The following is a 15,318-nucleotide window of genomic DNA, read 5'->3' as shown; positions in this document are numbered from 1 at the left end:
CCGTGCAGGTGCAGCTGATGGGGCTTGGGGGCTGGTTATTTCCCAACAAGGCCCTGAGTTCAGCCTTGCAGGTGGGTCTGTGTTGGGAGAGCCTGAGTCTCCCAAGGTGTTGAAAGCTTGGAAATGTTTAGTCCAGCCCTGCCATGACTTGCTGGGACCTGGGCCCACCTCTTCTCCCTGGTCTCTTCCCTCCCAGAGCCAGATTTCAGTGGATGAGAAAGCACTTAATGCAGGGCCTGGCAAGAGCCAGTGTGTGCTGCAGTGAAGGTGCTGGGACCACCCTGTCTCCCAGGAGGTGGCGGGACCAGCGGACTTTTCTTCCAAACATGTCAGAGCCAGAGAAGAGCCTTTAAGAGAACAACTGCTCTACTCCCTGGTGCAGGGACCCCTCAACCCAGAGGAGGAGGGGGCAATCCCAGATCACCCAGTGAGCCAAGCTGGCCAGACCACCACCACTGGCTTTAGGGGTATCCCCTGCCCACGACTGCCACCAGGGTGAACCAGATGCTGGGGTCCCCTTGGTAAAGGACAGTGTCCACTCCGGTCTCAGGGTCACCCCTGTAACATCACACAGCTGAATGGAGACACGAGTCGGGCTTAAAATAGCTAAATAAATCTTTAATATTTCTAATTGCAAATGTACAGAAATTGCACAGCCACACAGAGTCTTAGAACACCAACAGCTTCCTCTGTACATTATTACATAGTTAAAAGTCGCAGCTGGAGGGAGGAGCTCCAGCCCAAACTCCAACGTTTGCATTTTTTCCTTTTCACATACTTACAAAAGAGGGGAGCTGGGACGCGGTGTGGGAGCTGGGGGGCTTTGTGGCTGAGTGTGTAGAAAAGAGAGGGGCTGTTTCCCTGGACAGTCTGGCTCCCGCAGTCGCGCGGGGCGCAAGGGGAGGTGTCGTTGGGGCAGATGCTCTGGGGGACCGGGGCGTGTGGAGCTATAGCCTCGGTCCTCCACCCCCACTTTCTGGGCAGTCAGAAAGAGTCCTCACTCACAGGAGGTTTGGCAGTTTCCATCACCCAGAACGTGGAAGTTAAGCAAAAAAGTCAGTCAGGCCTCTGTGCTAGCGGGGAGGGCGTGGCTTTCTCCAGCAGAGGCTGAGTCTTGGTGACCGGGGGGGCCCCGGGGCTGTGTTCTTCCCCAGCAGGGACTGTCCTTCCCTCCAGGGCCTCTGGCAACCCCAGCCCTGGCTGCAGGCAGGGCCCAGCTCCCGGGAACTCAGGTTCTCTGTGGCCCGGGCAGGAGCCCCCGCTGACTGGCCCAGTGAAGGCACCCCAGTGGCCGCTACTCAGACAGCAGCTGCAAAGCCAACACATAAACACCACAGGCAGGGAAAACACCCCCCGCAGACACCAGGCCTTTTCCTCCTGCCCAATACTGTTCTCTAGATTCAGAAATAAAATAAAACCCTTGGGAGAGCAGCAGTCCCGGCCAGCCCTCGGCAGCACCAGGACCAAAGGATATGTACAACCATTAGGTGAGATAGTTACATTACAGTCAAACACCAAGAACATTTACAAAATCGGCAGACTTGCAATTAAGATAAAAATCTGTGAAGAGTCTGTACACTTTTACAGTTTTTGCACTAGGTAAATAAGGCTCTCGGCCTGAGAGCTCACCCACCCTGCAAGGGCAGCTGGCACCGGCCACAGTGGGTGGCCTCCGAGCCCGCCGGTCCAGGCCCTGGGAGCCTCCCTGTATTGCTAGGGGGGCTCTGTCCGAGGTCACTCTACGAGGCAGCGGTGGGAGGGGGCTGGGGAGAGGAGAGCAGGGCTCATTGGGCGGTGGGAGGATGAGACTGGAGCCAGGCCCTGCCTGTGTGGCCACCCTGGTCTCAGGCACAAAGGCGCATGGGTGGGGAGAAGACAGAGGAGTGGGACAAGAAGGGGGGCAGGGCCTCTGCTCCCACCTCCCATCTTCCTGTGGGCTGTGATCCCTGGTGGCCCAGCCCTCCCTCCACCAGCATCTGTCTCTAGCCTAACTGAATTGTAGGTTACATCTAAGAGCCCCTTCCCAGAGCAGCCACTGTCACCTGTCCCCGAGCTCAGGGTGGACGCAGTGTGGCTCTGGGCCACCCCTCCAGCACATCTACCCTTCAGGTGGGGCCTCTGTGGCACATTCCAGCTGCAGGGGCAGAGGGGTGATTCCTGCAGCTCGCCCTGCCCTGGCTCTGCTGGCAAAGGCCCCACTCCCACCCTTGTTACCCAGGGCCCTTGCTCGGAATCTGCAGGGGCTGGGAACAGACAGGGGCCGAGAGAGACCCAAGCTCCTGCTCATCTGTCTTGAAAGTGGGGGAGGGGCAGATAAGCTACAGAACAGCCTAGAGCTGAGGAAAACCGGCCCCAGCTGTGGGGTGCGCCCCTCCCCTGTATGCAGCGCCTGGGTCCTTGGCCGGGGGCCGGGAAGGGTGAGGAGGAGGCCGGCCGCACACACGGGGCCGGGTGCAGGCTGCTGCTGTCTTGGAGAGGGAGCAAGTCTAACATCCTCCAGGGCCGCTATTTCCCATGCAGTGCGCACGCTCAACTTAAAAGGCCCCTGTGTTCCAGCAAGCGAGCAAGCGGGCTTTTGTTTCTAATGCATACTGTGAAAGGAAAAAAAATCACAGTTATCCACCTTCTCAGGGCCTGCAGGCGTTAGAATCTTTTTTTAAACCATCACTCAGAGCAAGGATCACCTTTTCTTTCAGGGTGAGCACCAGGTGGCACTCCCTACAGGGCTACTGTGCCCTGGGTGTGCTGGGCCCCAGGAGAAGGCAGATACAGTGCTCAGAGCCATCTGGCCAGATCCGCCCAGATCTTTGGCTTCTGGGAGCCCTAGAGCATCAGCCTGGGCCTGTGTGGGAGGTGTGGGAAGCTGTGGGTCCTCCCCCACAGAGACAAGAGCTCACAAGAAAAAGCCATGGCCCTCACTGGGTCTATCTGGTAATACAACTAAGGCAGGGAAGAAGGTGGCAGGTGGCGCTCTGGGGACAGGTTCAGAGGGGGTGGGTGGGTAGGAATCCTCAGTTCCTCACAGCCAGGAAGGTCCCAACAGGCGGCATGCAGTGGCAGGTGCTTCGGATGGAGACAGGCAGGGGACACTGACCTCCTGCTCTGTGTCGTCCCATCTTCCTGCCTGCCAACTGATCCGCCAAGTGCCAGTTCCCACAGGACAGGGCCTGGCTTCCAGGGAGTCCCGGGCCCCCCAAGGAGGCGAGGGGAAGCCACAGGTGTAGGCCCCTAGCCCTTGAATCCCCCCTCCAGGAAGCCCCCTCCCTGGCACGGGTGTGGGGACACATGCACTCGGCAGATCCAGGAGGACAAGGACACACCACATTCAGGAACCAACAGACATATTTTTGGCAGGCCCCCTGCCCCACCAGGCTGTCCCCACTCCCCAGCGTGCAGTCTCTTCTGCCCGCACCCCACAGGGAGCGGCTGGTGACCTCGCCTCACGCTGCTTCAGTCTCTGGTGGCTCCCTCTGCGGCCGCCTCCTGGACAGCGGCGGGGAGGGGAGGCTCGGCCTCCTGACACCCGCGCTGGGGCTGCAACCGTGGGTGCCTCCCCAGGCCGAGACCCTGCCCTTGGCCACCATAGTCCCCCTCTCCTTGGGTAGCTTCCTCCCTCCTCAGGCAGGTTAACAATTGCTGCTGTTTCTGAACTCGCCGTTCTCAGTAATCTGCAATTTGGTGGGGTTGGTGGGGGAGATGCCGTTACGGGCTTGCATGCTGTACCTCTCTTTCAGCTGGGTCAGGGCGCTCATGAGGCGGGCATTGGCGGCATCCAGCGAGGCAATGCGCTTCTCCTGTGGACAACGGGGATGTGAGGGGGGGTCATGGGACAGGCTCCTTAGGAGCCTCCTTAAGGCCGTGTGCACCTACGACAACCATCGGGAAAGCGGGAAAGCGGGGAAGCGGGTGGCCTGGAGATGAGCGGGGCAGGCAGGCTCTGGGCTGTGAGCAGCTGGCAAGAGAAGGCGGGCAGAGGCCGCTGCAGCATCATGGACACAGCCTCACTGCCTGCTTATCAGCCCAAATGCAGCAGCTCTAGTGCTGTCTATGGGCTGCCTGCGGCCCCTAGGGCAGGCGCCCTTGCTCACATGTGTGTGTGTGACACACCAGAGGTCACAGCTCCTGGTCTGTGCGGTTTACAGCCTGAGCAAGGCCCAGCCTACTCCTGGGCGAGTGAAAGGAAAGCTGCGCAGCCCTGAGTAAAGGAGGCTGGGGCCAGAGAGCCTTTCACGTCTCCCCTCAATGCAGCCTGGATGCCACAGCTGTGAACGAGAGCCCCACTGCTCCCTCTCACCAGCCTGCCTTCACTCCTACCCCCACTGCCCTCCTGGCAGCTTCCACTCTTTGGTCAGCAGTCCTGGTGAAAGACAATGCCCGCCAAGAGCCCTGGCAGGGGAGGAGCTGCCTCTCTCCTTTCACAGCCTGTCCTAGTGAGCTTGTGGCCCACTAAGACCACAGGTCTGACTTCTCAGGGCAGAGATTGTGGTTTCTTATTCCCCTCAGTGTCTGCAGTGAGGTATGACTGAGGATGGAGAGGCTAGTCACCCCCTCCTAATCCCAGGCCCTTTCACTCTTGTGGCTGACCAAAGGGCCAGAGCCCCCACCTGGGCATCAATGATCTTCTGTTTGGAGTCCACAGCCGCTTGCATCTCTGCGTGGTCCTTCTTCAGTTCTTCCTCCACGGACATCAACCTATAGCCAGAGACAGGGACAGTCAGACTGGCCCTGGAGGTAGCAGAGGTGGGGAGGGTGTGGGAACAAGCCCATAACCCCCGCACACAGCAGGGACACACTAGGAGAGCCCCTCCTTGGGTCACAGACTTGCCTCCCATACTTGCCTGGGGCAGAGGCCCTCCAGCTGACTCCCAGCAACTGACTGCTGGGCCTCCTTCCTCACCTCCACATCCCCCACTCGCTGCTCCTAAAGCCCCAGAGGCCCCTGGGCTGCCCCTTTCCCGATGTTCTTCCAGGAGCCAAGATGGGTGGAAATGGGCGTTGGATCTTCAAACCCCTAGAGCTAGGCAGGTGGTGGAACGATGAAGGCCCTGAAAGCCTCTAGAACTTTTTCCACCCTGCCCCCGCCATCTTCACGAAGTTCTACTCGAGGTGCCAAGATGAATGAACTCTAGTCCTTTCCCTCAAGGAGTTCACAAGGCAGGAGGCACGAGTAACTAACTACACCCTGCACGGAGCAGCTGCGCTAGTGGAAAGCTCAGGTCCCTGGAACAAAGAGCAGGAAGCGGTGACCTTTCCTGGAGGGTGGGCTGGGAGGTCGCACATCGGTAGGAGACATCTGAAGGACAGGTGTGCACGCAGGACAATGAGCAGTAGCTGGGGGACATACTACCTGCAGAAGCTCAGTGGGCAGGAGGCTGGCTCCATCCTGCTGCTCCCTGCCTGGGAGCCCTCCTGGTCCCACCTGGCTGGTTCCTGAGACACTCTAACTGCTGGGCACTCCCACCTTCCCACTCTCCTTTGGCTTGGAGACCCCACACTCTCTGGGTCTGCCTGTCTCCTAGATACCTTGTCCTGTCTGCCTCTGGACATGGGGGTTCCACAGGGCTTTGGCCTCAGCCTCCCTTCTCCTTACTCTGCACACTCTTCTCAGATGAGCCCTCCACTCCCAAGGCTTCTCTCTTTCCCTGCCCTCTTGACTCCTCCAGCCTAGAGCAGCCACCGCACACTGGGCAAGCACTTGGCCCACTCACAGAAGACACACAGGGAGCCACAGTGCCGGGGCCGGTTCTGCACGGGACTGTAATGGGGGCAGCAGGGCAGCAGTTCAGGGAGAACTAACCAGGAGGAGCGGTGGCGGAGGGGGACCCTCCGGGGCAGGTTCCCCAGTACAGGAAGGTATCACTCTGAGGAAAGCTTGTGCTGGGGGTGGGGTGGCGGGAGGGTATTCATTTTGTTAAGGAAAATTAGATTGGAAGGAGATTGTATTTACTCTCTTGTCTTAAAAACAAATAGGGCCAGGCACATTGGCTCACGCCTATAATCTCAGCACTTTGGGAGGCCAGGGAGGGAGGATCACTTGAGGCTAGGAGTTCAAGACCAGCCTGGGTAACATGGCAAGACCCCATCTCTTTATTAAAAATCCACCAAACAAACCAGAAAAATGGACACAATACAGGCAATGCAGTACAATAATTTCTAGGAGAACAGAAACCAACAAGGCAAGCCCAGTGAACGGCCTGGAAGCAGAGGGAAGGCGGAGTCAGCAGCCTCACTGAGTTGAGGAGACAGGCAGGTCAGGAAGGTCAAGGTGTGGGATTTGCAGGGCAGACAGCCAGAGAGGAACAAGAGGCAGAGAGAAACTCCACATAGCTCCCGAGTGGGGGTTCCCCTTGTGTCTCTGACTGAATAATATCTGCATGCAGATGAGAAAATTACCAGGCTAGGCAAGAACCGTTAGAAAGGAGAACACAAAACAATCGCAGAAGCAGTTCATGTTGTACCAGCGAGAGTGCAGTGACGTACTAACACTGGGAATCACAGAGGACCCGGAGAAGGAAACCCCCTCAGAGCAGGGCCACGTTAGGCCGAGACTTTTAAAGGCTCTGCAGGATGTAGCCTAACAAAACTTAAAAGGAAACCCCGAGAGGACTGAACAGATTCCAAGTAACCTCGTCTCCCAGAACAAAGCCCCCAGAAAGGATTTAAAGGAACACAAAAACATGCAGCACTTCACTGTAAGATTCACAATGCCTGGCATCCAACCAAAAATTACCAAGTATACAGAGAGAAGTAGGAAAACTCATAAGCAGGCGGAAAATAAATCAGTAAAAACAGACTCAGATGCCACAGATGACAGAATTAGACGAGGACATGAAAACAACAAGGTATTATAAATACATTCTACATGTTTCAGAAAATAGAAGTAAAAGCACAATGAGAATTAAAACTGATGGAATTTAAAGCTAACTGAAATTCTAAGAGGTGAAAAATATAATTATCTGCAGCGAAAAAATACTGGATCAGATTAACAGCAGGTTACACACTGAAGAAGAAATAATTAGCAAACTTGAAGACATAGTCATAGAAACTATCAAAGACAAGAAACAGAAAAAAAAATGAAGAAAGAAGATAACAGAGCATCAGTGAGATACGGGACAATATGAGTCAGCCTAATGCACGTGTGCTAGGAATCCCAGAGAAAGAAATGGGGGGAGGTGGGACTGCAGACATACAAATCCAAGACCCAAGAAATTAGAAGAAAACCACACCAGTGAACATCACAATCCAACTACTGACAACCAGTGATTTAAAAAAAAAAAAAAAAGTATCTTATAAATAGCCAGGGAAAACAGATACATAAAGTACAGAGGAACAAAGACAATGACGGACTCCCTGTCATTACAGCCTCAGGGTGAGGGCCAAATCTGGATCATTGCCTGTTTTTGTAAATAGCCATCTCACACAAATAGTTCTGCTGTAACAGCAGAGCTGAACAGTTGCAATAGAGACCATATGGCCTACAAAGCCTAAAATACTTTTGATCTGCTCCTTTGTAGAAAGTTTGCCAATCTCTGCCCTAGAGCAACAAAGAGATAAAGCTAATAAGTCAATAGGAGACAAAATGGAATAATAAAAAAAAAACTCAGTCCAAAAGAAGGCAGGAAAAAAAGAACAGATGGTACAAATAGGAAACAAGGCAACAGATTTAAATATATCAATAATTACATTAAATGTAAATGGTCAAAACACTCCAATAAAAAGGCAGAACCATTTAGATGAAAGCAAGACCCAATAGTATGGTGCCTGTAAAATAAACCCACTGCATATACATAGATGGGTGCTATACTCTGAATGTTTGTGTCACCTTCTAAATTCATATGTTGACACCTAACCCCCAAGGTGATTATCTTAATAGGTAGGGGTTTTGAGATGTGATTACATCATATGGGCTTTGCCTTCAAAAATGGAATTAGTGCTTTTATATTATACAAGAAGCCCAAGGGAGCTTGCTCACAACCCCCACAATGTGAGAACACAGCAACAGGGCACTATAATATGAAGCAGAGAGTCCTCATTATACCCTGAATCTGCTGGCATTTTGATGTTAGACTTCAGAACTGAGGGCAATACATATTCTGTTGTTTATAAATTACCCAGTCTAAGGTATCTTGTTATAGCCGCCTGAATGGACCAAGACAATGAGTTAAAAGCACGAGGATAAAAAAAGCTATACCATACTAACACGAATCAAAAGGAAGTTGGGGTGGCTACATTAATAGCAGACAAGGCAGATTTCAGAGCAAAGAATATTCCAAGGGATAAAGAAAATGATTTTATAATGACAAAGAGATTAATTCAACAATAGTACATAAATAGCCTACACGTATATGCACCTAAGAATAGTTTCAGTGTACATAAAGCAAAAACCAGTTGGAATGAAGGGAGAAATAGAAAAGCCAGTAAGGATATGGAATACTTGAACACTATCTACCTAACTGACATTTACATTAAGGAGGAAATATTCCAGGATTGGTTAGTAGAAACGAATGTGTTAAGCAAGTCTCTGAATTCAGAACATGCAAATATCAGAATACACACAATGTGGAGAAGGCAGTTAAATTGAAAAGCATTTCCATTCTTGGAAACACACACAAGGTGAGCCAAGAGCAGATCAAGTGAACAGCAGGTTTCTAGCCACCCTGGTTTCACTCATGTTAACTATTTCATAATGAACAAAACTACAAGTAAATGAAGCAAACAGCCGTTAGGAACAGAGAAACAGGTGGTCTAAATAGGAGGAATCTGGGAAGGGCTTATGCCATGGACAATGCATGGAGCAGAGGCCTTCCTGGCTCTTGCACACCTGCTTGGTCTGTCCAGCTGATGGGGTCTTAGACCAGGCCAATTCAAACAAGACACACTGTCTCTCCTCCCATGCCTGGTATTACTGAGAAGGAAGTAAACTCCATGACTGGGACCCTGGGGTTGATTGCACTCCTTGCCTGACACCAAGGTAGGGATGCCCTACCCATAGGCAGAGACAGAGACAGAGATGGAGGCGTCAACATGGGGCCTGACATAAGCCTTCAAAAAGATGAGAGTCAGCATTAAAACCCGCTGTTCCTCTGAAGCCCTTTCCCAGATAACCCAGGCCCCTTAAAACTCAGGATATCAGACTGGCAACCATCCCCCTCTCCCTCCCCACCCAAACCACTCCTCTTAACAATTCCCAGCTCAGTAACTGGTACCCTGATACGCCCACACCCAGACACTCTTGGTAGGAACCTGGGGGCTATGCTGTGTCTTCCACCTTCATCTACTATACGTAACTGAGGCTCATTCCCACTTCTCTTACCCTGTATTGGGTCCTCCCTGTCTTTCCTGGAACCCCCCCAATCCGGCTTCTCAGCACCCGAGAGTGCTTACTAAGATGGCGTGGCTCCTTGTAGGGGCTCAGGCCCGTCGGGAGCCAGCTGTCATTGGTCCAGCCTCATCCCCAGCTTTGTATTCTGCGTGGGCTGCCCACCCTCCAGGCCACCTCCTGCCTCCAGGCCTGTGCTCACGCTGCTCCCACTGCCCAGACACTCTCTTCCCTCCTCTCTCCACATTCAGCTCATCCTTTGAGGAGGCTCCCCGACCAGGGGCCTCCTCGAAGGCAGCAATGGCTGCCCTGCCTGTGCCTGTGGCCAGGCCAGGCAGGTGTGGGCCCCACCTGCTGATGATGCCCTTCATCTGGATGTCCTTGTCCTCCTGCTGCCGCCGCAGCCGCTCCTCGCCCTCCTCCAGCCGTGCCTGGTACTCCAGCACCAGCTTCTGCGTCGTCTCCTCCTGGCACTTGAACAGGGTCTCATACTCCTCCAGCTTCTTGGTGGAGATTCGCAGCTTGTCCTGCAGCACCGCCAGGTCCTACCAGGAGGGCAGCGTCCACAGGCACAGCACCCAGGACACAGAGAGCACAGCTTCGTCAGCCCGAGTGGGAGGAAGGGTAGGAGGGAGCCCCACTTGGAAGGCCCCAGTGGCTGTGACCCGCCCACTTCACATAGCAAGGAGATGCCTAAGGAGCCCAGCTGGCGGGGGCTGCAGCCAGACGCGTGCCTGTGCCCCACCCGGGGGTCTCCACTCCAAGCTCCCAGCCTGACCTGTATGGCTACGGCGGGGATGAAGACTCAGACCCAAATCCCAGGACTGAGGGTGTAACTAGGGCTTTGAACTTGTATATGACAAAAGTTAAAAAACCCTTGGCTATATGAAGGACATGTGACAGCACCCTGAGAGGTGGGAGCTCTGCAGGAGGGGAAACTGAGGCCCAGACAAGGTGACCATGTCACATGAAGAGCGACTGACTAGCAGGGTAAGGTCCCAGCTTCCCAGCCTCTGTTAGAATCTAAAGCCAGGGGGTGGCAGTGGCATGAGGAAATGGAGAGAGAGAATTGAAAGGCAGGTGGTCCCAGGCTCTGGATCTGCCTCAGTCCAGCACAGACCCCAACCATCAGGGAGGAGCAGGGATGTGGACGAGGCTGGGAAGCGGCGTGGCTACACAGAGGAGCCAGGTGCTCTGTGCTGAGCGAGGAAAGGCCAACGCCAGGATCAAGAGGGGCCAGACGCCATGAGGACACAGGGATGCAAAAAGCCTGGAGTGAGGCCAGGCCTCCTCGCTCCCCGGCCAAACTCTGGCTCTGGGAGCACTGTGTTCCCTGTCCCCTGGTCCCCTTCATGTAACTATGGTGAAAGCAGGTGGATGTAGCGGACCGGGGATGGTGGCGGTGGCAGGATGCAGCATGGAGATGGGCCTCGCCTGAGGCCGGGGAGAAGGAGTTCTGCCATTCTGACCCCAATATCCTTGCTCGAGAGGTTGCCACAGGCTTTCCTGGGGCCCAGGGGGGCGAGAGCATCCAGAGGGGAGTGGAGAAGCGCCTGCCGTTCTGGGGCCTGCGCTGGTTCCTCCGTCTACATGGACTGCAGCTGGCAGTAGGAGACAAAAACTACCCCCAGATCCAGAGCAGCTGCCACAGCTGGAAGGCTTGGGAGACCAACGAAGCATCCCCTTGCCCCAGCAGATGGTTGAGTGTGTGGCAGAGTGAGATTTTAATTTTTAGAACAGATTCTTTTCCCGGGGTTGGGGAAGAAAACATCTCAATGGCAGCCTGACCCCACCCCCGATGCTGGTAACTGCTGTTTCTTTCCCAGGCCCTGGTGGAGGCCAGAGAGGTGAAGAGCCAGGCCGTGGGCAGGCACAAGCCCCGGGGGCCAGGCTGGGGTGGCTCTCCCAGCCATCCTGGGGACCCATGCCTCTGCCTCCTCAGGTACCAGGTTCCCTCAGGGGGGCTTCTATATGTCTCTTGGGCACCCTCAGCCCTCAACCCCCAGGTCCTCAGGAAGCTCAACTGCCTCAGTTGCCCGGGCTAAGGAGCCTTCCCAGAGGTCCCAAGAGTCTGTATCCAAGACAATTCCCTGGTGATTCCAATCTGCAGATGGGAAGCCTCAGGTCTAAGCTGCTAATCCATCCCTCTTGTTGCTTTTCTTCCAGACCCCACTGACTGCTATTCTCACAGGGAACAGGGGCTCAGAGGTGACAGGCCCTTCACAAGGACAGCAGCACCCGTTGCTGGGGAACCTGGGGGAGAGACTCCTACCAGCTGCTGCCGGGAGGCAGCCCCGCCCTGTCCCGAGCTGCCAGGGTCCAGCTTTACCTTTTCTGCTTGGCTGAGCTCGTCCTTACTCCTTAGCCTATCCCTGTTGGGGGGGTCTGGGCCCAGGCCCTCGTCTTCTAACAACTGCGCGTTCATGGTCAAGAGCCAAGCGGCTGTTCGGTCCAGGGCATTGGGGCTCACGGGTGAAGGGCCCTACAATGAAACACAGCTGTGAGGGGCTGGAGGGAAGTGGAGGGCAAGCAGGAGGGGCGGGAGTGGCCCAGTGAGCCACAAGGACAAGCAACTCTGGGACACGGTGGGAAGAGAGGGGACCTCCAGCTGACTGAGTGCCTACCGAGGCAGTCCCCACCCGGTAACTGTCTCTCAGACGGCAGCCAAAGGCAGAGCCGACAGGTGCCAGGTGGCCTCCTGAGCACCACACTCTGCTGCCAAGGGGACCGCGAGTGACCCTGCCACTGGGGGCACCGGGGCAGGCTGCACTGAGTGGGGGACAGGGCCAGGCTGGGCTGTCAGCCCAAGGCACCTCCACTCCAGACACTGCCTGCAGCCTTTGGGTGACAGGGTCATCCATGCTCCAGGTGGTTGTGCCTGGAGGCCTGTCCAGCCTGTGAAAACATTTTGGGAGGGGAGTGTGGGGCCAGAGCTGGGTGGGGGCTTCGACAGGCTTGGAACTGAAGATGAATGCACTCTCCTCCTCTTTCTCTGACCCCAGCCTGCCCCTAGGGGCACTGACAGAGGAGCCTGGAGTTCCCCAAGGCTACAGTGTCCCTGGTTCACAGGATTCAGGAAGAAGCCAGGGGGAGGGGGTGGTGGCGCATGTGGCAGGCTGGTGGGATGGGATGGCAGCTGGGTGCGGGTGGAGGTGAAATGACCGAGAGGAGGAGCATGGTATGGGGTATGACAGCCCAGCTGGGCCCAAGTGCCCAGCCCTGCCCTCTGACTAGCAGCACTGACCTGCTTGTGCACTGCCCGTGGCTTCAGTTCTGGGCTGTCCCCCTTGGAGGAAGAGGACTGCTGCCTCAGGCGGGTACTGGGGCCCACCCAATCAGATGAGGCTGACGCCAGGGTTCCGCTTGAGGGTCTTGGGTACTGCAGGGTGCTCAGCAGGTTGGGGGGCGTCCGGCCGCGGGGGGCAGGAGGTGGCGGCGGGGGTGGGGGCGGAGGCTGGTCGATCCTCCTCTGGGGGCCAGCACTGTTCTGCCGTGGCACCGTGGGCTGCCCGCCTTTTTCAGTCAGTGACATCTGTCGCCGTGCCAGCTCACCGGGCCGCCGAACCAGCTCCTCCGCGGCAGTGCTGAAACCTCCCAGCTTGGCAGCGGCCGCCAACTCCTCGCTGTTGCTGTGTGAGCTCAGGGAGCTGTGGCCCTCAGAGCCTGAGTCGCCAAGGCCACGGGGTGACAGCGGCAGGCCAGCCGCCATCTGGTACACAGGGTTCTGGAAGGAGAGCGGTGCCAACAGCTGGGGCCGGCCTGGCGCGCCCTCGGAGGTGCCTGGTGTGGTTGGTGTCTGGCCTGCCCGCCGCACCGTGGCCAGCCCTGCCAGGTTCACTGGGGTTGCCCGGGCCGGCCACCCAGCCACCAGCTGAGCTGCAGCGGCCTGCCCATCTGTGGGCAGGACGTCGGGGCCCGCCGGGGAGCCTGCCTCCCCGTCCAGCGCGCGGGCATCCTGGAGGTCCACCATGGAGAGGCTCTTGCCACCGTTGGCCATCTGAAGATCAGGCTCGTTGGCTTCCGAGTAACTCGAGCTGCGGGCAGGTGAGGGCTGGACCCCGGAGGACCTTGTGACAAAAAACAAGTCCTTGTTTTCGGGGGTTGGAGACGGTAACCGGGTGAAATCTATCAGACTGCAGGGAGACAAGCACACACAGGGAAAGAAGGGGAAAAGAAGAACTGTGAGTGCAGCCAAGGCGGGTCCAAACCGACAGCACCCGCCAACCTGCCGGGGCCTGGCAGCCCGAGCCAGCGCTGGGGAGATGGATGCGCTGGGGTGGTGGGAGTGGGAGAATCCGGGGACCAGAGGCTGAGGCGGCTGCTCCTGCACAGAACCTCTTCTTTAGGGGCCAGCACTGCACATTTCAGGCCGCGCTGCCTGGAAGACCCCTTCCCTGTTCAGCTGCATCTTGGGACAATGGGTACTGGGGCCTGGCTTGCTCTGGAAAACTCCTCCTTAGCTAAGCCCTAAGCCACAACTCAGTGGCTCTCTGCTATCCACGGATCCTGCATTGAGAACCCCAACTTCAGAGTCACTGGGTTCCCTCTGCCTGTTCCCTCTTGTTCCTAATCAGACTGGTAACTGAAGGGGGGGCCCGGTGAATCCTCCTCTTGCCCAGCCTCCTGCTGCCGCTCCCTTGTTTGACTGGCAGGCGGGGGCTGGAGTTCCTGGCAAAAACAAGGAATGAGAGCAGGCTCTGTGGAGAGCATGACTCGGGGGGAGGGCTGCACTTGCCCCGGCCTCCTCCTCATTCTACGCTTTTCTCTGGCCTCTCCCCCGCCCCTCCCCAGAAGCTAGCTGCTTGGAAGAAAGCACAACTGTGGTGGGGGCCAGGGGGGCTTTGGAGAGAAGAATGTGGGCGGGGGGAACCGAAGGCTGCAAGGACTTGGGGGGCTTGATATGGCTTGGAATGGGGAATGGGTTGGCTTAGCCTCAGATGGAGAGGAAGTGCCACTCTCTGAGATGGGCTGCAGTGCTCATGGGCCTGGGAGAACTGGCTAGAGCAGCAGATGAGCCAGGAAAGACGGAGAGCAGTGGGGGCCTGGCTGCCCAGGCCACACACCAGGTCAGTCTTTTCAGAACTCACGGGCCCGGCTGCCTCTCAGCCTCTCAAGGGCTGTCTACTGCACCCCCAGCTCCAAACTCTTGGCATGTGACTCTGCTTGTCTTCGCTTGGCACATTCACTGAACAGACCCAATCCAAGACTCCAGTGGGCCTGCATCTCTGGCCCCTCCTGGGCTCCCCTAACCCCAGGTTCTTGATCTCAGCAGGTTCTTGATCTCAGCACCCTCCCCTGCTTAAAAGCCTGCCCTGCCACCACCATGGGGATACCACACTCCCAACTCTGCTGCTGCAGCTGCGGCCTCACACGCTGGGGTAAGAAGGATCCCTGGCGGGAGAGGGGAGAGTAGGGGTAGAGCAGAAATGCTTCAACATGAACTGATAGAAATGTCCCTGTTTTGACTTAAACAAGAACGTTTTGCCTCCCACTCTGCCATGTGTGTGTCTTATTTAGGCAGAGCAGACCCCAGGACTGGGTCTCAGCATCACTTTATGTTTTCTGTGGTTCCCAGCCTCAAAGCCTGGCAGAGCCACCGAGCTCCTATTGAAAACACCCCCAGCTAAACACCACTTCTGGAGATTCTGACGCAGGCTCAGGAAATACCAGGAACATGTGTATTTTTAACAAATATCAGGGGATCTGGAAATGCTGGGGGTATTTGGGACCAGTAATTATTCTTTGACACATCATGTCTTTGCTTGTGCTTGTCCCTCTATCTAGAATGCCTTTTCCACCAATGGAAATGCTACTTTTCCTAAAACAAAACAAAACAAAACAAAACAAAGCAAACCTATAGCATCACCTCCTCTAGGAAGGCTTCCCTGATTTTTCCCAAATGGAGGTTCACCACTTAGGACCTGTACAACTCAAGTCTTGCCAGGCTTGTTTTATAAACACTATGTAGGCATCCTCTTTCCCCATCTGAGATTACAGAT

General features: G+C 55.9%; 1 protein-coding gene across 13 annotated transcripts in view; it reads right to left on the bottom strand.

Moving 5' to 3' along the window:
- Window positions 1-597: 597 nt before the first annotated feature.
- Window positions 598-15,318, bottom strand: part of DAB2IP (DAB2 interacting protein) — a 218,881-nt gene continuing 204,160 nt past the window's right edge. For 10 of the 13 annotated variants that reach the window (XM_054501293.2, XM_063649873.1, XM_054501301.2 and 7 more), the window contains 5 exons: window positions 12,564-13,452; window positions 11,649-11,801; window positions 9,671-9,864; window positions 4,605-4,692; window positions 598-3,794 (listed from right to left, as the gene is read on the bottom strand). In XM_054501293.2, coding sequence (XP_054357268.1) covers window positions 3,627-3,794; window positions 4,605-4,692; window positions 9,671-9,864; window positions 11,649-11,801; window positions 12,564-13,452 — 1,492 coding nt within the window. In that variant the 3' untranslated portion in view covers window positions 598-3,626. The remainder of the gene's footprint in view (window positions 3,795-4,604; window positions 4,693-9,670; window positions 9,865-11,648; window positions 11,802-12,563; window positions 13,453-15,318) is intronic. The other 3 variants (XM_054501294.2, XM_054501295.2, XM_054501292.2) reach the window with 3 other exon arrangements.

This window comes from Pongo pygmaeus, chromosome 13 (genome assembly GCF_028885625.2).
Source record: "Pongo pygmaeus isolate AG05252 chromosome 13, NHGRI_mPonPyg2-v2.0_pri, whole genome shotgun sequence".
NCBI lineage: Eukaryota > Metazoa > Chordata > Mammalia > Primates > Hominidae > Pongo > Pongo pygmaeus.
The sequence above is the reverse complement of the archived record's forward strand: the minus strand, read 5'-3'. Positions and strand labels throughout refer to the sequence as shown.